At 34.6% G+C, this 23,566-nt stretch overlaps 1 protein-coding gene across 1 annotated transcript in view; it reads left to right on the top strand.

Annotated features, from left to right (window-relative positions):
* The first annotated feature begins 6,420 nt into the window (after positions 1–6,420).
* Positions 6,421–23,566, top strand: part of adamts3 (ADAM metallopeptidase with thrombospondin type 1 motif, 3) — a 210,783-nt gene continuing 193,637 nt past the window's right edge. The window contains exons 1-3 of the mRNA XM_046348366.1: positions 6,421–6,538; positions 6,671–6,764; positions 7,157–7,178. Of these exons, the coding sequence (XP_046204322.1) occupies positions 6,702–6,764; positions 7,157–7,178 (85 nt within the window). The 5' untranslated portion in view covers positions 6,421–6,538; positions 6,671–6,701. The remainder of the gene's footprint in view (positions 6,539–6,670; positions 6,765–7,156; positions 7,179–23,566) is intronic.

Here is a 23,566-nt window from a genome sequence, read left to right as displayed (position 1 = left end):
ATTGTATACTATCTGCTGTATTCTATACTATCTACTGTATTCTATACTATCTACTGTATTGTATACTATCTGCTGTATTCTATACTATCTACTGTATTCTATACTATCTACTGTATTCTATACTATATACTGTATTGTATACTATATACTGTATTGTATACTATATACTGTATCGTATACTATCTACTGTATCGTATACTATATACTGTATCGTATACTATCTACTGTATTGTATACTATCTACTGTATTGTATACTATATACTGTATTGTATACTATCTACTGTATTCTATACTATATACTGTATTGTATACTATCTACTGTATTGTATACTATCTACTGTATTGTATACTATCTACTGTATTCTATACTATTGACTGTATTCTATACTATATACTGTATTGTATACTATCTACTGTATTCTATACTATCTATTGTATTCTATATTATTTACTGTATTCTATACTATCTACTGTATTATATACTATCTACTGTATTGTATACTATCTACTGTATTCTATACTATCTACTGTATTCTATACTATCTACTGTATTCTATACTATCTACTGAATTGTATACTATCTACTGTATTCTATACTATTTACTGTATTGTATACTATCTACTGTATTGTATACTATCTACTGTATTGTATTCTATATTATTTACTGTATTCTATACTATCTACTGTATTGTATACTATACTGTATTTACTGTATTGTATACTATCTACTGTATTGTATACTATCTACTGTATTGTATTCTATATTATTTACTGTATTCTATACTATCTACTGTATTCTATACTATCTACTGTATTCTATACTAACTACTGTATTGTATACTATCTACTGTATTCTATACTATCTACTGTATTGTATACTATCTACTGTATTCTATACTATCTACTGTATTCTATACTAACTACTGTATTCTATACTATCTACTGTATTCTATACTATCTACTGTATTGTATACTATCTACTGTATTGTATACTATCTACTGTATTGTATTCTATACTATCTACTGTATTCTATACTATCTACTGTATTCTATACTATCTACTGTATTGTATACTATCTACTGTATTCTATACTATCTACTGTATTCTATACTATCTACTGTATTGTATACTATCTACTGTATTGTATTCTATACTATCTACTGTATTGTATTCTATACTATCTACTGTATTCTATACTATCTACTGTATTCTATACTATCTACTGTATTGTATACTATCTACTGTATTCTATACTATCTACTGTATTGTATACTAACTACTGTATTCTATACTATCTACTGTATTCTATACTATCTACTGTATTCTATACTATCTATTGTATTGTATACTATCTACTGTATTGTATACTATCTACTGTATTGTATTCTATATTATTTACTGTATTCTATACTATCTACTGTATTCTATACTATCTACTGTATTCTATACTAACTACTGTATTGTATACTATCTACTGTATTGCATTCTATATTATTTACTGTATTCTATACTATCTACTGTATTCTATACTATCTACTGTATTCTATACTATCTACTGTATTCTATACTAACTACTGTATTGTATACTATCTACTGTATTGTATACTATCTACTGTATTCTATACTATCTACTGTATTGTATACTATCAAATGTATTCTATACTATCTACTGTATTGTATACTATCTACTGTATTGTATACTATCTACTGTATTGTATACTATCTACTGTATTCTATACTATCTATTGTATTCTATATTATTTACTGTATTCTATACTATCTACTGTATTCTATACTATCTACTGTATTGTATACTATCTACTGTATTCTATACTATCTATTGTATTGTATACTATCTACTGTATTCTATACTATTTACTGTATTCTATACTATCTATTGTATTGTATACTATCTACTGTATTGTATACTATCTACTGTATTGTATACTATCTACTGTATTCTATACTATCTACTGTATTGTATACTATCTACTGTATTCTATACTATCTATTGTATTGTATACTATCTACTGTATTCTATACTATTTACTGTATTCTATACTATCTATTGTATTGTATACTATCTACTGTATTGTATACTATCTACTGTATTCTATACTATCTACTGTATTGTATACTATCTACTGTATTCTATACTATCTATTGTATTGTATACTATCTACTGTATTCTATACTATTTACTGTATTCTATACTATCTATTGTATTGTATACTATCTACTGTATTGTATACTATTTACTGTATTCTATACTATTTACTATATTGTATACTATTTACTGTATTCTATACTATCTATTGTATTGTATACTATCTATTGTATTGTATACTATTTACTGTATTCTATACTATTTACTGTATTGTATACTATTTACTGTATTGTATACTATTTACTGTATTCTATACTATCTATTGTATTGTATACTATCTACTGTATTGTATACTATCTACTGTATTCTATACTATTTACTGTATTGTATACTATCTATTGTATTGTATACTATCTACTGTATTGTATACTATCTACTGTATTCTATACTATTTACTGTATTCTATACTATCTATTGTATTGTATACTATCTACTGTATTGTATACTATCTACTGTATTCTATACTATTTACTGTATTGTATACTATCTATTGTATTGTATACTATCTACTGTATTGTATACTATCTACTGTATTCTATACTATTTACTGTATTGTATACTATCTATTGTATTGTATACTATCTACTGTATTGTATACTATCTACTGTATTCTATACTATTTACTGTATTCTATACTATCTATTGTATTGTATACTATCTACTGTATTGTATACTATCTACTGTATTCTATACTATCTATTGTATTGTATACTATCTACTGTATTCTATACTATTTACTGTATTCTATACTATCTATTGTATTGTATACTATCTACTGTATTCTATACTATCTACTGTATTCTATACTATCTACTGTATTCTATACTATCTGCTGTATTCTATACTATCTATTGTATTGTATACTATCTACTGTATTCTATACTATTTACTGTATTCTATACTATCTATTGTATTGTATACTATCTACTGTATTGTATACTATCTACTGTATTCTATACTATCTACTGTATTCTATACTATCTATTGTATTGTATACTATCTACTGTATTCTATACTATTTACTGTATTCTATACTATCTATTGTATTGTATACTATCTACTGTATTCTATACTATTTACTGTATTCTATACTATCTATTGTATTGTATACTATCTACTGTATTCTATACTATCTACTGTATTCTATACTATTTACTGTATTCTATACTATCTACTGTGTATTGTATATACTATCTACTGTATTCTATACTATCTATTGTATTGTATTATCTATGTATTCTATACTATTGTATTGTATACTATCTATTGTATTGTATACTATCTACTGTATTGTATACTATCTACTGTATTCTATACTATCTACTGTATTCTATACTATCTACTGTATTCTATACTATCTATTGTATTGTATACTATCTACTGTATTCTATACTATTTACTGTATTCTATACTATCTATTGTATTGTATACTATCTACTGTATTGTATACTATCTACTGCATTGTATACTATCTACTGTATTCTATACTATCTACTGTATTCTATACTATCTATTGTATTGTATACTATCTACTGTATTGTATACTATCTGCCGCTCTGACATTGCTCAGTGCTTTATCTGTTTTTGAGGTTTGCTGTTCACTTCAGCAATGTGAGATGGAAGGGAGTTCCATGCAATCATCGTGCTATATAATATTGTATGCTTTCTTGAATTCCATCTGGAAAAGACCCCTGATAGCATGTCTGGTGGGGTAAGTGTGTGTATCAGAGCTCTGTGTAAGTTGACTATGCAAAACATTTGGAATTTTCAACACGTGAATGTTTCTTAGAAAAATAAGAAGTGATGCAGTCAGTCTCTCCTCAAGTATTAGCCAAGAGAGACTGGCATGCATAGTATTATAAACTCCTCTCTCTGTCTGCGTTTATTTTCAGCAAACTTAACATGTGTAAATATTTGTATGAACATAACACGATTCAACAACTGAGACATAAACTGAACAAGTTCCACAGACATGTGACGAACAGAAATGGAATAATGTGTCCCTGAACAACGGGGGGGTTCAAAATCAAAAGCAACAGTCAGTATCTGGTGTGGCCACCATCTGCATTAAGTACTGTAGTGCATCTTCTCCTCATGGACTGCACCAGATTTGCCAGTTCTTGCAGTGTGATGTTACCCCACTCTTCCACCAGGGCACCTGCAAGTTCTCAGACATTTCTGGGGTGAATGGCCCTAGCCCTCAACCTCCGATCCAACAGGTCCCAGACGTGCTCAATGAGATTGAGATCCAGGCTCTTCGCTGGCCATGGCAGAACACTGACATTCCTGTCTTGCAGGAAATCACGCACAGAACGAGAAGTATGGCTGGTGGCATTGTCATGCTGGAGGTTCATGTACTCACTCCTGGTGAGACAAACCACAACTCGTCAGTGAAGAGCACTTTTTGCCAGTCCTGTCTGGTCCAGCAATGGTGGGTTTGTGCCCATAGGCGACGTTGTTGCCGGTGATGTCTGGTGACGACCTGCCTTACAACAGACCTACAAGCCCTCAGTCCAGCCTCTCTCAGCCTATTGCGGACAGTCTGAGCACTGATGGAGGGATTGTGCATTCCTGGTGTAACTCGGGCAGTTGTTGTTGCCATCCTGTACCTGTCCCGCAGGTGTGATGTTCGGATGTACCGATCCTGTGCAGGTGTTGTTACACGTGGTCTGCCACTGTGAGGACGATCAGCTGTCTGTCCTGTCTCCCTGTAGCGCTGTCTTAGGCATCTCACAGTATGTACATTGCAATTTATTGCTCTGGCCACATCTGCAGTCTTCATGCCTCCTTGCAGCATGCCTAAGGCAAGTTCACACAGATGAGCAGGGATCCTCGGCATCTTTCTTTTGGTGTTTTTCAGAGTCAGTAGAAAGGCCTCTTTAGTGTCCTAAGTTTTCATAACTGTGACCTTAATTGCCTACCATCTGTAGACTGTTATTGTCTTAACGACCGTTCCACAGGTGCATGTTCATTCATTGTTTATGGTTCATTGAACAAGCATGGGAAACAGTGTTTAAACCTTTTTGCAATGAAGATCTGTGAAGTTATTTGTATTTTTACAAATTATCTTTGAAAGACAGGGTCCAGAAAAAGGGACATTTCTTTTTTTGCTGAGTTTATTAGCTCTCTGATTACAATGAAGAACAAAATGTGCTGCTTTGTTCTGGGCCAGCTGCAGCTTAACTACGTTTTTATTAGCAGCCCTTGACCACAGGGCTGGACAATAATCAAGATCATATAAAACTAGAGCCTGAAGTACTTGCTTTGTGGAGTGTGGTGTCAAAAAAGCAGGTAATCTATTTTTACGGACAGACCTCTCCCCATCTTTACAACCATTGCATCTATATGTTTTGACCATGACAGTTTACAATCTAAGGTAACACAGAGTATTTTAGCCCCCTCAACTTGTTCAACAGCCCACAATTTATTACCAGATTCAGCTGAGGTCAAGAGCTTAGGGAAGCATAAACAACAGAGTAGGGCTGGCTAATATATCCATAGTTTTGAGGTTATGCTCAGGTATAACAATTAGGCTAATCTATACTTCCATATTTCCAAGTACTGTTTTTGAAGCTCAAGCAATATTCAATTGATTGGAATGACTGGAAATCTGACAGACTGCTTTTTAATGTAAAGATATAACCTAATATACTATTATCTGTAGTAGAAAGCAATGGGTTAGAAGAAGCCTACATAATCAACCCATAAAGTCATATGTAAAATCCATTTCTGGCCAGCTATGTAAACTCTAACTGCAATAGTGATATTCTTCTGGGCTCCCAAGTGGCGCAGCGGTCTAAGGCACTGCATCTCAATGCAAGAGGGGACACTACAGTCCCTGGTTGAAATCCAGGCTGAATCACATCTGGCTGTGATTGGGAGTCCCATAGGGCGGTGCACAATTGGGCCAGGGTAGGCGTCTTTGTAAATAAGAATTTGTTCGTAACTGAGTTGCCTAGTTGAGTACAAATGATTCAAATTCCTCTTTAAGGAAAAGTAATCAGATTATGTTACTGAGTTTGGGTAATCCCAAAGTTATGTTACTGATTACAATTTTGGATAGGTAACTAGTAACTAACGGATTACATTTAGAAAGTAACTTACCCAACCCTGACTATGTGTTTTTTCTCTCCCTGGGAAAGAGTAAATGGATGACGTCACGGCAGGGTTGGTCTCTCGTTTATTAGGCAAACCGAAGTGCCAGGTTGCAAGAGCTCGCTTCACACAGTGCGCTGTGTCTGCCTGGAAACTTAGAGGGCTAGCTCACCCCATACACTCAGCTAGGGATGTTTTACTAACTACTTTATAAACAGAGGACAACGCAAACATTGACACAAGTGCTGTAACTCTCCTAACTTTAACTAAACGGTAATTAGTTTAAAAGTCAGTTGCACATTCACTGAAGTTTGACGAAAGTTGTCTGTCCTTTTTTGTTTCTTTTTGCTGAAGAGCGGATTGCTTGTTAAAACTCTACTTTTGGATTGGTTGATATTTTCTTAGTCTCGAAGAGAAACTGTAAGACTCGATCGAGATGGTTGTCCTGTCACTGACGGTACTAGTAGGATTTATAGGAAGTCTGACTTCAGCCGAAAACGTAAGTGTCTTTCACTTTACCGTTATCTGGATACTCTGTAGGTACTTTGTGTTTGTTAACTACCTTTAAGTTACAAAGTTTTGCAAAAGCAGAATTTTAAAAAGTTGATTGTAACTTCTAGCAGAACGCTTCTCTAAAATATATTGAGAAGTTAGATCTAACTGCAGATATACTTTCTGTCACTGAACGAAAGTCTGGAACTTCGTGACTCCACCTGGAGCTTCTGATGTAAAATTGTAAGGAATTTAGATAGGCCTATAGATGTTATTTCTTACCAAAAATATCGTAGGCAAACCTAGTTGAAAGACCATTCATATTTTATAGAAAACCCTTTATTAAAATGTGATCCTTTGATTTTGATTAAATTAAAATGTTTTTCTCTCCCTCTCCAGGCTGATGCCATAGATAAAGAAGGTAAGACTATTTGTTGTTATTTTTTTACCCCATTTATTAATTAACGTTAAAATCTATTAACTTAACTCACTTATTTCTCATGGGTTTTTATTTTGTATTTTTAGTTCTACTATTTTGATATTGAATACTGCAGTGTTGGGTAGGACTGGCAAGACTGGTGCATGTGACAAATCAAAACTAAAACTTGAACTGAATTCATATATAACAAGCTGATTTGTAAACAACAGCTGTAGTGTTATGATCAACTCAAGGTAATATGGTAACTAATGTCTAATCTGGGAGGAAGGGGAGGAGTGTGTCTGTCTCTCTGTATGTGTGTCTGGTCAGCCATACACACACACTTTCATGACATGACTGAGTTTCTTGAAAGGTTTTATTAGAAGGGGAAAACTGCTATTGCTAGAATCCTTTACATCTGCAGCCACTCTGAGGTCAGGAAGCAGTGAGCTGCAACAATGTCCTGCAGGATCCCAAATACATATCCTACTTCCCCATCCAAAATCACCACAACATCCTACATCAGGATTCCCTCTAGCTCTGGTCCAGGGTGTTAGCGTGTTCCTTTACTACGATCTCTTTGGTAGAGGAACACACACTAACGCCCCTGGACCAGAGATCCCCTCCACATCCTACTGCATCAGCCGTGAGCTCTGGGCCCAGATCTATAGTTCTATAGTGTTACAGTGCTTTAGGTTATAATGTCAGTTCTATAGTGTTACAGTCCTTTAGGTTATAATGTCAGTTCTATAGTGTTACAGTTCTATAGTGTTACAGTACTTTACGTTATAAAGTCAGTTCTATAGTGTTACAGTACTTTAGGTTATAATGTTAGTTCTATAGTGTTACAGTTCTATAGTGTTACAGTTCTATAGTGTTATAGTTCTATAGTGTTACAGTACTTTAGGTTATAATGTCAGTTCTATAGTGTTACAGTTCTATAGTGTTACAGATCTATAGTGTTACAGTACTTTAGGTTATAATGTCAGTTCTATAGTGTTACAGTCCTTTAGGTTATAATGTCAGTTCTATAGTGTTACAGTTCTATAGTGTTACAGTACTTTAGGTTATAATGTCAGTTCTATAGTGTTACAGTCCTTTAGGTTATAATGTCAGTTCTATAGTGTTACAGTACTTTAGGTTATAATGTCAGTTCTATAGTGTTACAGTTCTATAGTGTTACAGTACTTTAGGTTATAATGTCAGTTCTATAGTGTTACAGTTCTATAGTGTTACAGTACTTTAGGTTATAATGTCAGTTCTATAGTGTTACAGTACTTTAGGTTATAATGTCAGTTCTATACTGTTACAGTTCTATAGTGTTACAGTTCTATAGTGTTACAGTACTTTAGGTTATAATGTCAGTTCTATAGTGTCACAGTGCTTTAGGTTATAATGTCAGTTCTATAGTGTTACAGTACTTTAGGTTATAATGTCAGTTCTATAGTGTTACAGTTCTATAGTGTTACAGATCTATAGTGTTACAGTACTTTAGGTTATAATGTCAGTTCTATAGTGTTACAGATCTATAGTGTTACAGTACTTTAGGTTATAATGTCAGTTCTATAGTGTTACAGTTCTATAGTGTTACAGTCCTTTAGGTTATAATGTCAGTTCTATAGTGTTACAGATCTTAGGTTATAATGTCAGTTCTATAGTGTTACAGTTCTTAGTGTTACAGATCTATAGTGTTACAGTACTTTAGGTTATAATGTCAGTTCTATAGTTCTATAGTTTACAGTACTTTAGGTTATAATGTCAGTTCTATAGTGTTACAGTACTTTAGGTTATAATGTCAGTTCTATAGTGTTACAGTCCTTTAGGTTATAATGTCAGTTCTATAGTGTTACAGTCCTTTAGGTTATAATGTCAGTTCTATAGTGTTACAGTCCTTTAGGTTATAATGTCAGTTCTATAGTGTTACAGATCTAGAGTGTTACAGTCCTTTAGGTTATAATGTCAGTTCTATAGTGTTACAGTCCTTTAGGTTATAATGTCAGTTCTATAGTGTTACAGTCCTTTAGGTTATAATGTCAGTTCTATAGTGTTACAGTACTTTAGGTTATAATGTCAGTTCTATAGTGTTACAGATCTATAGTGTTACAGTCCTTTAGGTTATAATGTCAGTTCTATAGTGTTACAGTCCTTTAGGTTATAATGTCAGTTCTATAGTGTTACAGTTCTATAGTGTTACAGTCCTTTAGGTTATAATGTCAGTTCTATAGTGTTACAGTTCTATAGTGTTACAGATCTATAGTGTTACAGTACTTTAGGTTATAATGTCAGTTCTATAGTGTTACAGTTCTATAGTGTTACAGTTCTATAGTGTTACAGTTCTATAGTGTTACAGTGCTTTAGGTTATAATGTCAGTTCTATAGTGTTACAGTCCTTTAGGTTATAATGTCAGTTCTATAGTGTTACAGTTCTATAGTGTTACAGTTCTATAGTGTTACAGTTTTATAGTGTTACAGATCTATAGTGTTACAGTTCTATAGTGTTACAGTTTTATAGTGTTACAGATCTATAGTGTTACAGTTCTATAGTGTTACAGTCCTTTAGGTTATAATGTCAGTTCTATAGTGTTACAGTACTTTAGGTTATAATGTCAGTTCTATAGTGTTACAGTCCTTTAGGTTATAATGTCAGTTCTATAGTGTTACAGTACTTTAGGTTATAATGTCAGTTCTATAGTGTTACAGTACTTTAGGTTATAATGTCAGTTCTATAGTGTCACAGTGCTTTAGGTTATAATGTCAGTTCTATAGTGTTACAGTACTTTAGGTTATAATGTCATTTCTATAGTGTTACAGTTCTATAGTGTTACAGTTCTATAGTGTTACAGTTTTATAGTGTTACAGATCTATAGTGTTACAGATCTATAGTGTTACAGTACTTTAGGTTATAATGTCAGTTCTATAGTGTTACAGTTCTATAGTGTTACAGATCTATAGTGTTACAGTACTTTAGGTTATAATGTCAGTTCTATAGTGTTACAGATCTATAGTGTTACAGTACTTTAGGTTATAATGTCAGTTCTATAGAGTTACAGTTCTATAGTGTTACAGATCTATAGTGTTACAGTTCTATAGTGTTACAGATCTATAGTGTTACAGTTCTATAGTGTTACAGATCTATAGTGTTACAGTACGTTAGGTTATAATGTCAGTTCTATAGTGTTACAGTACTTTAGGTTATAATGTCAGTTCTATAGTGTTACAGTTCTATAGTGTTACAGTTCTATAGTGTTACAGTTCTATAGTGTTACAGTACTTTAGGTTATAATGTCAGTTCTATAGTGTTACAGTTCTATAGTGTTACAGTACTTTAGGTTATAATGTCAGTTCTATAGTGTTACAGTTCTATAGTGTTACAGTACTTTAGGTTATAATGTCAGTTCTATAGTGTCACAGTACTTTAGGTTATAATGTCAGTTCTATACTGTTACAGTTCTATAGTGTTACAGTTCTATAGTGTTACAGTACTTTAGGTTATAATGTCAGTTCTATAGTGTCACAGTGCTTTAGGTTATAATGTCAGTTCTATAGTGTTACAGTACTTTAGGTTATAATGTCAGTTCTATAGTGTTACAGTTCTATAGTGTTACAGTACTTTAGGTTATAATGTCAGTTCTATAGTGTTACAGTTCTATAGTGTTACAGTACTTTAGGTTATAATGTCAGTTCTATAGTGTTACAGTTCTATAGTGTTACAGTACTTTAGGTTATAATGTCAGTTCTATAGTGTTACAGTACTTTAGGTTATAATGTCAGTTCTATAGTGTTACAGTTCTATAGTGTTACAGTACTTTAGGTTATAATGTCAGTTCTATAGTGTTACAGTACTTTAGGTTATAATGTCAGTTCTATAGTGTTACAGTACTTTAGGTTATAATGTCAGTTCTATAGTGTTACAGTACTTTAGGTTATAATGTCAGTTCTATAGTGTTACAGTACTTTAGGTTATAATGTCAGTTCTATAGTGTTACAGTTCTATAGTGTTACAGTACTTTAGGTTATAATGTCAGTTCTATAGTGTTACAGTACTTTAGGTTATAATGTCAGTTCTATAGTGTTACAGTTCTATAGTGTTACAGTACTTTAGGTTATAATGTCAGTTCTATAGTGTTACAGTTCTATAGTGTTACAGTACTTTAGGTTATAATGTCAGTTCTATAGTGTTACTGTTATGCAGGTGAATGAGGACCCAAAAGCAACTTGGCGAAAACAGAGTCTTTAATCCAGTAAAGTAAATCTACAATCATAAAGCATAATTCCACTCGTAATGACGAGAACAGACTGGAGACTCGATCATGAACTGCAGGTTGCCTCGGGAAGGCACTTGAACGTAGCAGACTCAGACACCTGCTCACCACGCAGCATCTGAGGGAAACACGACACGACAGGGCGATACACAGCACGGTGAACAATAGACAAGGATCCGACAGGGCAGAAACGGAAAACAAGGGGAGAAATAGGGACTCTAATCAGGGGGAAAGATAGGGAACAGGTGTGGGAAGACTAAATGATTGATTAGGGGAATAGGAACAGCTGGGAGCAGGAACGGAGCGATAGAGAGAAGAGAGAGAGGGAGGAAGAGAGAAAGAGGGGAACGAACCTAAAAAGACCAGCAGGGGGAAAACGAACAGAGGGAAAAGCAAAATGACAAGACAAAATAAGACAAAACATGACAGTACCCCCCCACTCACCGAGCGCCTCCTGGCGCTCTCGAGGAGGAACACTGGCGGCAACGGAGGAAATCATAGATCACAAACGGTCCAGCACGTCCCGAGAAAGAACCCAACTCCTCTCCTCAGGACCGTAACGAAAAACGATAAAAAGGGAAACTAGGGTACTACTCTAAAAAAAAAAAAAAAAAACCCAGCATACCAGGAGCAGAAGCCAGTTTGCCTCTTCTGGCTGTGCCATGAGACACGGGTAGAGAACTGAAAGCTTTAGAGCAAACAGGACCAAACAGGCCAGGAGAGTAACAACTAGGGACAGACTGAGACACAGCAAGGGCAGGAACAAGAACAGGAGAGATGCGATGGCAGGGAACAGACTGAGACCCAGCAAGACCAGGAGCAGAAGCAGAATTTTTTTTTTGGAGCTGCAGACTTCTTCTGCGCGCAGTCCGAACACGCAGCCACGAAACGGCGCGTGTCACGCTCCTGAGTAGGCCACCAAAACCGCTGGCGAATAGAAGCAAGCGTACCCCGAACGCCGGGATGGCCAGCTAACTTGGCAGAGTGAGCCCACTGAAGAACAGCCAGACGAGTAGAAACAGGAACGAAAAGAAGGTTACTAGGGCAAGCGCGCGGCGACGCAGTGTGCGTGAGTGCTTGCTTAACCTGTCTCTCAATTCCCCAGACAGTCAACCCGACAACACGCCCAACAGGAAGGATCCCCGGGATCGGTAGAAGCCACAGAAGAACTAAAGAGACGGGATAAAGCATGAGGCTTGGTGTTCTTAGTACCCGGGCAATAAGAAATAACGAATTCGAAACGAGCGAAAAACAACGCCCAACGAGCATGACGCGCATTCAGTCGTTTGGCAGAACGGATGTACTCAAGGTTCTTTTGGTCAGTCCAAACGACAAAAGGAACGGTCGCCCCCTCCAACCACTGTCGCCATTTGCCTAGGGCTAAACGGATGGCGAGCAGTTCGCGGTTAGCCACATCATAGTTACGTTCCGACGGTGACAGGCGATGAGAAAAATACGGACAAGGGTGGACCCCATCGTCAGTATCGGAGCGCTGGGACAGAATGGCTCCCACGCCCACCCCCGACGCGTCAACCTCAACAATAAACGGTTTAGTGACGTCAGGTGCAACAAGGATAGGAGCGGATGCAAAACGCTTCTTGAAGAGAACAGGACAACAATCATACGACCGGTGAGGAGGAAGGGAGTTGGTTCTGGACCGACTGAAGACCGTGCGCAGACCATGATACTCCTCCGGCACTCCTGTCAAATCACCAGGTTCCTCCTGAGAAGAGGGGACAGAACAAACAGGAGAAATAGCAGACATTAAACACTTCACATGACAAGAAACGTTCCAGGAAAGGATAGAATTACTAGACCAATCAAAAGAAGGATTATGACACACTAGCCAGGGATGACCCAAAACAACAGGTGTAAAAGGTGAACAAAAAATCAAAAAAGAAATGGTCTCACTATGGTTAACAGATACAGTGAGGGTTAAAGGTAGTGTTTCATATAATATACTGGGGAGAGGACTACCATCCAAGGCAAACATGACCGTGGGCTCCCCTAACTGTCTGAGAGGAATGTCATGTTCCCGAGCCCAGGCTTCGTCCATAAAACAGCCCTCCGCCCCAGAGTCTATTAATGCACTGCAGGAAGCTGCCGATCCGGTCCAGCGTAGATGGACCGGTAAGGTAGTACAGGTACTTGACGGAGAGGACCGTCTAGTAGCGCTTATCAGTCGCCCTCCGCTTACTGATGAGCTCTGGCCTCTAACTGGACATGAAATGACAAAATGACCAGCGGAACCGCAATAGAGACAGAGGCGGTTGGTGATTCTCCGTTCCCTCTCCTTAGTCGAAATGCGAATACCCCCCAGCTGCATGGGCTCAACACCTGAGTCAGTGGGAGAAGATGGTAGTGTCGGAGAGAGAGGAGACACGGTTAACGCGAGCTCTCTTCTATGAGCTCGGTGACGAAGATCTACCCGTCGTTCAATGCGAATAGCGAGTTCAATCAAAGAATCCACGCTGGATGGAACCTCCCGAGAGAGAATCTCATCCTTAACCTTAGCGTGGAGTCCCTCCAGAAAACGAGCGAGCAACGCCTGCTCGTTCCAGTTACTGGAGGCAGCAAGAGTGCGAAACTCTATAAAGTAATCCGTTATGGATCGATTACCTTGACATAGGGAAGACAGGGACCAGGAAGCTTCTTTCCCAAAAACTGAACGATCAAAAACCCTTATCATCTCCTCTTTAAAGTTCAGATAATTGTTAGTACACTCAGCGCTTGCCTCCCAGATAGCTGTGCCCCACTGCCGAGCCCGACCAGTAAGGAGTGATATGACGTAGGCAATCCGAGCTCTCTCTCTTGAGTATGTGTTGGGTTGGAGAGAGAACACTATATCACACTGGGTGAGAAAGGAGCGGCACTCAGTGGGCTGCCCAGAATAACATGGTGGGTTATTAACCCTAGGTTCCGGAGGCTCGGAAGACCCGGAAGTAGCTGGTGGCACGAGACGAAGATTCTGATACTGTCCTGAGAGGTCGGAGACCTGAGCGGCCAGGGTCTCAACGGCATGCCGAGCAGCAGACAATTCCTGCTCGTGTCTGCCGAGCATCGCTCCCTGGAACTCGAGAGTAGAGTAGAGAGAATCCATAGTCGCTGGGTCCATTCTTGGTCGGATCCTTCTGTTATGCAGGTGAATGAGGACCCAAAAGCAACTTGGCGAAAACAGAGTCTTAAATCCAGTAAAGTAAATCTACAATCATAAAGCATAATTCCACTCGTAATGACGAGAACAGACTGGAGACTCGATCATGAACTGCAGGTTGCCTCGGGAAGGCACTTGAACGTAGCAGACTCAGACACCTGCTCACCACGCAGCATCTGAGGGAAACACGACACGACAGGGCGATACACAGCACGGTGAACAATAGACAAGGATCCGACAGGGCAGAAACGGAAAACAAGGGGAGAAATAGGGACTCTAATCAGGGGGAAAGATAGGGAACAGGTGTGGGAAGACTAAATGATTGATTAGGGGAATAGGAACAGCTGGGAGCAGGAACGGAGCGATAGAGAGAAGAGAGAGAGGGAGGAAGAGAGAAAGAGGGGAACGAACCTAAAAAGACCAGCAGGGGGAAAACGAACAGAGGGAAAAGCAAAATGACAAGACAAAATAAGACAAAACATGACAGTTACAGTACTTTAGGTTATAATGTCAGTTCTATACTGTTACAGTTCTATAGTGTTACAGTTCTATAGTGTTACAGTACTTTAGGTTATAATGTCAGTTCTATAGTGTCACAGTGCTTTAGGTTATAATGTCAGTTCTATAGTGTTACAGTTCTATAGTGTTACAGTACTTTAGGTTATAATGTCAGTTCTATAGTGTTACAGTTCTATAGTGTTACAGTACTTTAGGTTATAATGTCAGTTCTATAGTGTTACAGTTCTATAGTGTTACAGTACTTTAGGTTATAATGTCAGTTCTATAGTGTTACAGTTCTATAGTGTTACAGTACTTTAGGTTATAATGTCAGTTCTATAGTGTTACAGTACTTTAGGTTATAATGTCAGTTCTATACTGTTACAGTACTTTAGGTTATAATGTCAGTTCTATAGTGTTACAGTACTTTAGGTTATAATGTCAGTTCTATAGTGTTACAGTACTTTAGGTTATAATGTCAGTTCTATAGTGTTACAGTACTTTAGGTTATAATGTCAGTTCTATAGTGTTACAGTTCTATAGTGTTACAGATCTATAGTGTTACAGTACTTTAGGTTATAATGTCAGTTCTATAGTGTTACAGATCTATAGTGTTACAGTACTTTAGGTTATAATGTCAGTTCTATAGTGTTACAGTTCTATAGTGTTACAGTCCTTTAGGTTATAATGTCAGTTCTATAGTGTTACAGTACGTTAGGTTATAATGTCAGTTCTATAGTGTTACAGTTCTATAGTGTTACAGATCTATAGTGTTACAGTACTTTAGGTTATAATGTCAGTTCTATAGTGTTACAGTACTTTAGGTTATAATGTCAGTTCTATAGTGTTACAGTACTTTAGGTTATAATGTCAGTTCTATAGTGTTACAGTACTTTAGGTTATAATGTCAGTTCTATAGTGTTACAGTCCTTTAGGTTATAATGTCAGTTCTATAGTGTTACAGTCCTTTAGGTTATAATGTCAGTTCTATAGTGTTACAGTCCTTTAGGTTATAATGTCAGTTCTATAGTGTTACAGTCCTTTAGGTTATAATGTCAGTTCTATAGTGTTACAGTACTTTAGGTTATAATGTTAGTTCTATAGTGTTACAGTTCTATAGTGTTACAGATCTATAGTGTTACAGTACTTTAGGTTATAATGTCAGTTCTATAGTGTTACAGTTCTATAGTGTTACAGATCTATAGTGTTACAGTACGTTAGGTTATAATGTCAGTTCTATAGTGTTACAGTTCTATAGTGTTACAGATCTATAGTGTTACAGTACTTTAGGTTATAATGTCAGTTCTATAGTGTTACAGTACTTTAGGTTATAATGTCAGTTCTATAGTGTTACAGTTCTATAGTGTTACAGATCTATAGTGTTACAGTACTTTAGGTTATAATGTCAGTTCTATAGTGTTACAGTACTTTAGGTTATAATGTCAGTTCTATAGTGTTACAGTACTTTAGGTTATAATGTCAGTTCTATAGTGTTACAGTCCTTTAGGTTATAATGTCAGTTCTATAGTGTTACAGTTCTATAGTGTTACAGTTCTATAGTGTTACAGTACTTTAGGTTATAATGTCAGTTCTATAGTGTTACAGTACTTTAGGTTATAATGTCAGTTCTATAGTGTTACAGTCCTTTAGGTTATAATGTCAGTTCTATAGTGTTACAGTTCTATAGTGTTACAGTTCTATAGTGTTACAGTTCTATAGTGTTACAGTACTTTAGGTTATAATGTCAGTTCTATAGTGTTACAGTTCTATAGTGTTACAGTACTTTAGGTTATAATGTCAGTTCTATAGTGTTACAGTTCTATAGTGTTACAGTACTTTAGGTTATAATGTCAGTTCTATAGTGTTACAGTTCTATAGTGTTACAGTACTTTAGGTTATAATGTCAGTTCTATAGTGTTACAGTTCTATAGTGTTACAGTACTTTAGGTTATAATGTCAGTTCTATAGTGTTACAGTTCTATAGTGTTACAGTACTTTAGGTTATAATGTCAGTTCTATAGTGATACAGTACTTTAGGTTATAATGTCAGTTCTATAGTGTTAGGGTACTTTAGGTTATAATGTCAGTTCTATAGTGTTACAGTACTTTAGGTTATAATGTCAGTTCTATAGTGTTACAGTTCTATAGTGTTACAGTACTTTAGGTTATAATGTCAGTTCTATAGTGTTACAGTTCTATAGTGTTACAGTACTTTAGGTTATAATGTCAGTTCTATAGTGTTACAGTCCTTTAGGTTATAATGTCAGTTCTATAGTGTTACAGTTCTATAGTGTTACAGTACTTTAGGTTATAATGTCAGTTCTATAGTGTTACAGTTCTATAGTGTTACAGTACGTTAGGTTATAATGTCAGTTCTATAGTGTTACAGTTCTATAGTGTTACAGATCTATAGTGTTACAGTACTTTAGGTTATAATGTTAGTTCTATAGTGTTACAGTTCTATAGTGTTACAGATCTATAGTGTTACAGTTCTATAGTGTTACAGATCTATAGTGTTACAGTACTTTAGGTTATAATGTTAGTTCTATAGTGTTACAGTTCTATAGTGTTACAGATCTATAGTTCTATAGTGTTACAGTCCTTTAGGTTATAATGTCAGTTCTATAGTGTTACAGTACTTTAGGTTATAATGTTAGTTCTATAGTGTTACAGTACTTTAGGTTATAATGTTAGTTCTATAGTGTTACAGTTCTATAGTGTTACAGATCTATAGTGTTACAGTACTTTAGGTTATAATGTTAGTTCTATAGTGTTACAGTTCTATAGTGTTACAGATCTATAGTGTTACAGTACTTTAGGTTATAATGTTAGTTCTATAGTGTTACAGTTCTATAGTGTTACAGATCTATAGTGTTACAGTACTTTAGGTTATAATGTTAGTTCTATAGTGTTACAGTTCTATAGTGTTACAGATCTATAGTGTTACAGTTCTATAGTGTTACAGATCTATAGTGTTACAGTACGTTAGGTTATAATGTCAGTTCTATAGTGTTACAGTACTTTAGGTTATAATGTCAGTTCTATAGTGTTACAGTTCTATAGTGTTACAGTTCTATAGTGTTACAGTACTTTAGGTTATAATGTCAGTTCTATAGTGTTACAGTACTTTAGGTTATAATGTCAGTTCTATAGTGTTACAGTTCTATAGTGTTACAGTTCTATAGTGTTACAGTACTTTAGGTTATAATGTCAGTTCTATAGTGTTACAGTCCTTTAGGTTATAATGTCAGTTCTATAGTGTTACAGTACTACTTTAGGTTATAATGTCAGTTCTATAGTGTTACAGTTCTATAGTGTTACAGTTCTATAGTGTTACAGTACTTTAGGTTATAATGTCAGTTCTATAGTGTTACAGTCCTTTAGGTTATAATGTCAGTTCTATAGTGTTACAGTACTTTAGGTTATAATGTCAGTTCTATAGTGTTACAGTACTTTAGGTTATAATGTCAGTTCTATAGTGTTACAGTTCTATAGTGTTACAGTACTTTAGGTTATAATGTCAGTTCTATAGTGTTACAGTCCTATAGTGTTACAGTCCTTTAGGTTATAATGTCAGTTCTATAGTGTTACAGTACTTTAGGTTATAATGTTAGTTCTATAGTGTTACAGTACTTTAGGTTATAATGTTAGTTCTATAGTGTTACAGTTCTATAGTGTTACAGATCTATAGTGTTACAGTACTTTAGGTTATAATGTTAGTTCTATAGTGTTACAGTTCTATAGTATTACAGATCTATAGTGTTACAGTACTTTAGGTTATAATGTTAGTTCTATAGTGTTACAGTTCTATAGTGTTACAGATCTATAGTGTTACAGTACTTTAGGTTATAATGTTAGTTCTATAGTGTTACAGTTCTATAGTGTTACAGATCTATAGTGTTACAGTTCTATAGTGTTACAGATCTATAGTGTTACAGTACGTTAGGTTATAATGTCAGTTCTATAGTGTTACAGTACTTTAGGTTATAATGTCAGTTCTATAGTGTTACAGTTCTATAGTGTTACAGTTCTATAGTGTTACAGTACTTTAGGTTATAATGTCAGTTCTATAGTGTTACAGTCCTTTAGGTTATAATGTCAGTTCTATAGTGTTACAGTACTACTTTAGGTTATAATGTCAGTTCTATAGTGTTACAGTTCTATAGTGTTACAGTTCTATAGTGTTACAGTACTTTAGGTTATAATGTCAGTTCTATAGTGTTACAGTCCTTTAGGTTATAATGTCAGTTCTATAGTGTTACAGTACTTTAGGTTATAATGTCAGTTCTATAGTGTTACAGTACTTTAGGTTATAATGTCAGTTCTATAGTGTTACAGTTCTATAGTGTTACAGTACTTTAGGTTATAATGTCAGTTCTATAGTGTTACAGTCCTATAGTGTTACAGTCCTTTAGGTTATAATGTCAGTTCTATAGTGTTACAGTACTTTAGGTTATAATGTTAGTTCTATAGTGTTACAGTTCTATAGTATTACAGATCTATAGTGTTACAGTACTTTAGGTTATAATGTTAGTTCTATAGTGTTACAGTTCTATAGTGTTACAGATCTATAGTGTTACAGTACTTTAGGTTATAATGTTAGTTCTATAGTGTTACAGTTCTATAGTGTTACAGATCTATAGTGTTACAGTTCTATAGTGTTACAGATCTATAGTGTTACAGTACGTTAGGTTATAATGTCAGTTCTATAGTGTTACAGTACTTTAGGTTATAATGTCAGTTCTATAGTGTTACAGTTCTATAGTGTTACAGTTCTATAGTGTTACAGTACTTTAGGTTATAATGTCAGTTCTATAGTGTTACAGTCCTTTAGGTTATAATGTCAGTTCTATAGTGTTACAGTACTTTAGGTTATAATGTCAGTTCTATAGTGTTACAGTACTTTAGGTTATAATGTCAGTTCTATAGTGTTACAGTCCTTTAGGTTATAATGTCAGTTCTATAGTGTTACAGTCCTTTAGGTTATAATGTCAGTTCTATAGTGTTACAGTCCTTTAGGTTATAATGTCAGTTCTATAGTGTTACAGTCCTTTAGGTTATAATGTCAGTTCTATAGTGTTACAGTACTTTAGGTTATAATGTTAGTTCTATAGTGTTACAGTTCTATAGTGTTACAGATCTATAGTGTTACAGTACTTTAGGTTATAATGTCAGTTCTATAGTGTTACAGTTCTATAGTGTTACAGATCTATAGTGTTACAGTACGTTAGGTTATAATGTCAGTTCTATAGTGTTACAGTTCTATAGTGTTACAGATCTATAGTGTTACAGTACTTTAGGTTATAATGTCAGTTCTATAGTGTTACAGTACTTTAGGTTATAATGTCAGTTCTATAGTGTTACAGTTCTATAGTGTTACAGATCTATAGTGTTACAGTACTTTAGGTTATAATGTCAGTTCTATAGTGTTACAGTACTTTAGGTTATAATGTCAGTTCTATAGTGTTACAGTACTTTAGGTTATAATGTCAGTTCTATAGTGTTACAGTCCTTTAGGTTATAATGTCAGTTCTATAGTGTTACAGTTCTATAGTGTTACAGTTCTATAGTGTTACAGTACTTTAGGTTATAATGTCAGTTCTATAGTGTTACAGTACTTTAGGTTATAATGTCAGTTCTATAGTGTTACAGTCCTTTAGGTTATAATGTCAGTTCTATAGTGTTACAGTTCTATAGTGTTACAGTTCTATAGTGTTACAGTTCTATAGTGTTACAGTACTTTAGGTTATAATGTCAGTTCTATAGTGTTACAGTTCTATAGTGTTACAGTACTTTAGGTTATAATGTCAGTTCTATAGTGTTACAGTTCTATAGTGTTACAGTACTTTAGGTTATAATGTCAGTTCTATAGTGTTACAGTTCTATAGTGTTACAGTACTTTAGGTTATAATGTCAGTTCTATAGTGTTACAGTTCTATAGTGTTACAGTACTTTAGGTTATAATGTCAGTTCTATAGTGTTACAGTTCTATAGTGTTACAGTACTTTAGGTTATAATGTCAGTTCTATAGTGTTACAGTACTTTAGGTTATAATGTCAGTTCTATAGTGTTAGGGTACTTTAGGTTATAATGTCAGTTCTATAGTGTTACAGTACTTTAGGTTATAATGTCAGTTCTATAGTGTTACAGTTCTATAGTGTTACAGTTCTATAGTGTTACAGTACTTTAGGTTATAATGTCAGTTCTATAGTGTTACAGTCCTTTAGGTTATAATGTCAGTTCTATAGTGTTACAGTTCTATAGTGTTACAGTACTTTAGGTTATAATGTCAGTTCTATAGTGTTACAGTTCTATAGTGTTACAGTACGTTAGGTTATAATGTCAGTTCTATAGTGTTACAGTTCTATAGTGTTACAGATCTATAGTGTTACAGTACTTTAGGTTATAATGTTAGTTCTATAGTGTTACAGTTCTATAGTGTTACAGATCTATAGTGTTACAGTTCTATAGTGTTACAGATCTATAGTGTTACAGTACTTTAGGTTATAATGTTAGTTCTATAGTGTTACAGTTCTATAGTGTTACAGATCTATAGTTCTATAGTGTTACAGTCCTTTAGGTTATAATGTCAGTTCTATAGTGTTACAGTACTTTAGGTTATAATGTTAGTTCTATAGTGTTACAGTACTTTAGGTTATAATGTTAGTTCTATAGTGTTACAGTTCTATAGTGTTACAGATCTATAGTGTTACAGTACTTTAGGTTATAATGTTAGTTCTATAGTGTTACAGTTCTATAGTGTTACAGATCTATAGTGTTACAGTACTTTAGGTTATAATGTTAGTTCTATAGTGTTACAGTTCTATAGTGTTACAGATCTATAGTGTTACAGTACTTTAGGTTATAATGTTAGTTCTATAGTGTTACAGTTCTATAGTGTTACAGATCTATAGTGTTACAGTTCTATAGTGTTACAGATCTATAGTGTTACAGTACGTAGGTTATAATGTCAGTTCTATAGTGTTACAGTACTTTAGGTTATAATGTCAGTTCTATAGTGTTACAGTTCTATAGTGTTACAGTTCTATAGTGTTACAGTACTTTAGGTTATAATGTCAGTTCTATAGTGTTACAGTCCTTTAGGTTATAATGTCAGTTCTATAGTGTTACAGTACTATTTTAGGTTATAATGTCAGTTCTATAGTGTTACAGTTCTATAGTGTTACAGTTCTATAGTGTTACAGTACTTTAGGTTATAATGTCAGTTCTATAGTGTTACAGTCCTTTAGGTTATAATGTCAGTTCTATAGTGTTACAGTACTTTAGGTTATAATGTCAGTTCTATAGTGTTACAGTACGTTAGGTTATAATGTCAGTTCTATAGTGTTACAGTTCTATAGTGTTACAGTACGTTAGGTTATAATGTCAGTTCTATAGTGTTACAGTTCTATAGTGTTACAGATCTATAGTGTTACAGTACTTTAGGTTATAATGTTAGTTCTATAGTGTTACAGTTCTATAGTGTTACAGATCTATAGTGTTACAGTTCTATAGTGTTACAGATCTATAGTGTTACAGTACTTTAGGTTATAATGTTAGTTCTATAGTGTTACAGTTCTATAGTGTTACAGATCTATAGTTCTATAGTGTTACAGTCCTTTAGGTTATAATGTCAGTTCTATAGTGTTACAGTACTTTAGGTTATAATGTTAGTTCTATAGTGTTACAGTACTTTAGGTTATAATGTTAGTTCTATAGTGTTACAGTTCTATAGTGTTACAGATCTATAGTGTTACAGTACTTTAGGTTATAATGTTAGTTCTATAGTGTTACAGTTCTATAGTGTTACAGATCTATAGTGTTACAGTACTTTAGGTTATAATGTTAGTTCTATAGTGTTACAGTTCTATAGTGTTACAGTACTTTAGGTTATAATGTCAGTTCTATAGTGTTACAGTACTTTAGGTTATAATGTCAGTTCTATAGTGTTAGGGTACTTTAGGTTATAATGTCAGTTCTATAGTGTTACAGTACTTTAGGTTATAATGTCAGTTCTATAGTGTTACAGTTCTATAGTGTTACAGTACTTTAGGTTATAATGTCAGTTCTATAGTGTTACAGTTCTATAGTGTTACAGTTCTATAGTGTTACAGTACTTTAGGTTATAATGTCAGTTCTATAGTGTTACAGTCCTTTAGGTTATAATGTCAGTTCTATAGTGTTACAGTTCTATAGTGTTACAGTACTTTAGGTTATAATGTCAGTTCTATAGTGTTACAGTTCTATAGTGTTACAGTACGTTAGGTTATAATGTCAGTTCTATAGTGTTACAGTTCTATAGTGTTACAGATCTATAGTGTTACAGTACTTTAGGTTATAATGTTAGTTCTATAGTGTTACAGTTCTATAGTGTTACAGATCTATAGTGTTACAGTTCTATAGTGTTACAGATCTATAGTGTTACAGTACTTTAGGTTATAATGTTAGTTCTATAGTGTTACAGTTCTATAGTGTTA

This window comes from Oncorhynchus gorbuscha, linkage group LG05, assembly GCF_021184085.1.
Source record: "Oncorhynchus gorbuscha isolate QuinsamMale2020 ecotype Even-year linkage group LG05, OgorEven_v1.0, whole genome shotgun sequence".
NCBI lineage: Eukaryota > Metazoa > Chordata > Actinopteri > Salmoniformes > Salmonidae > Oncorhynchus > Oncorhynchus gorbuscha.
This window is presented reverse-complemented; position numbering and strand designations above follow the sequence as displayed.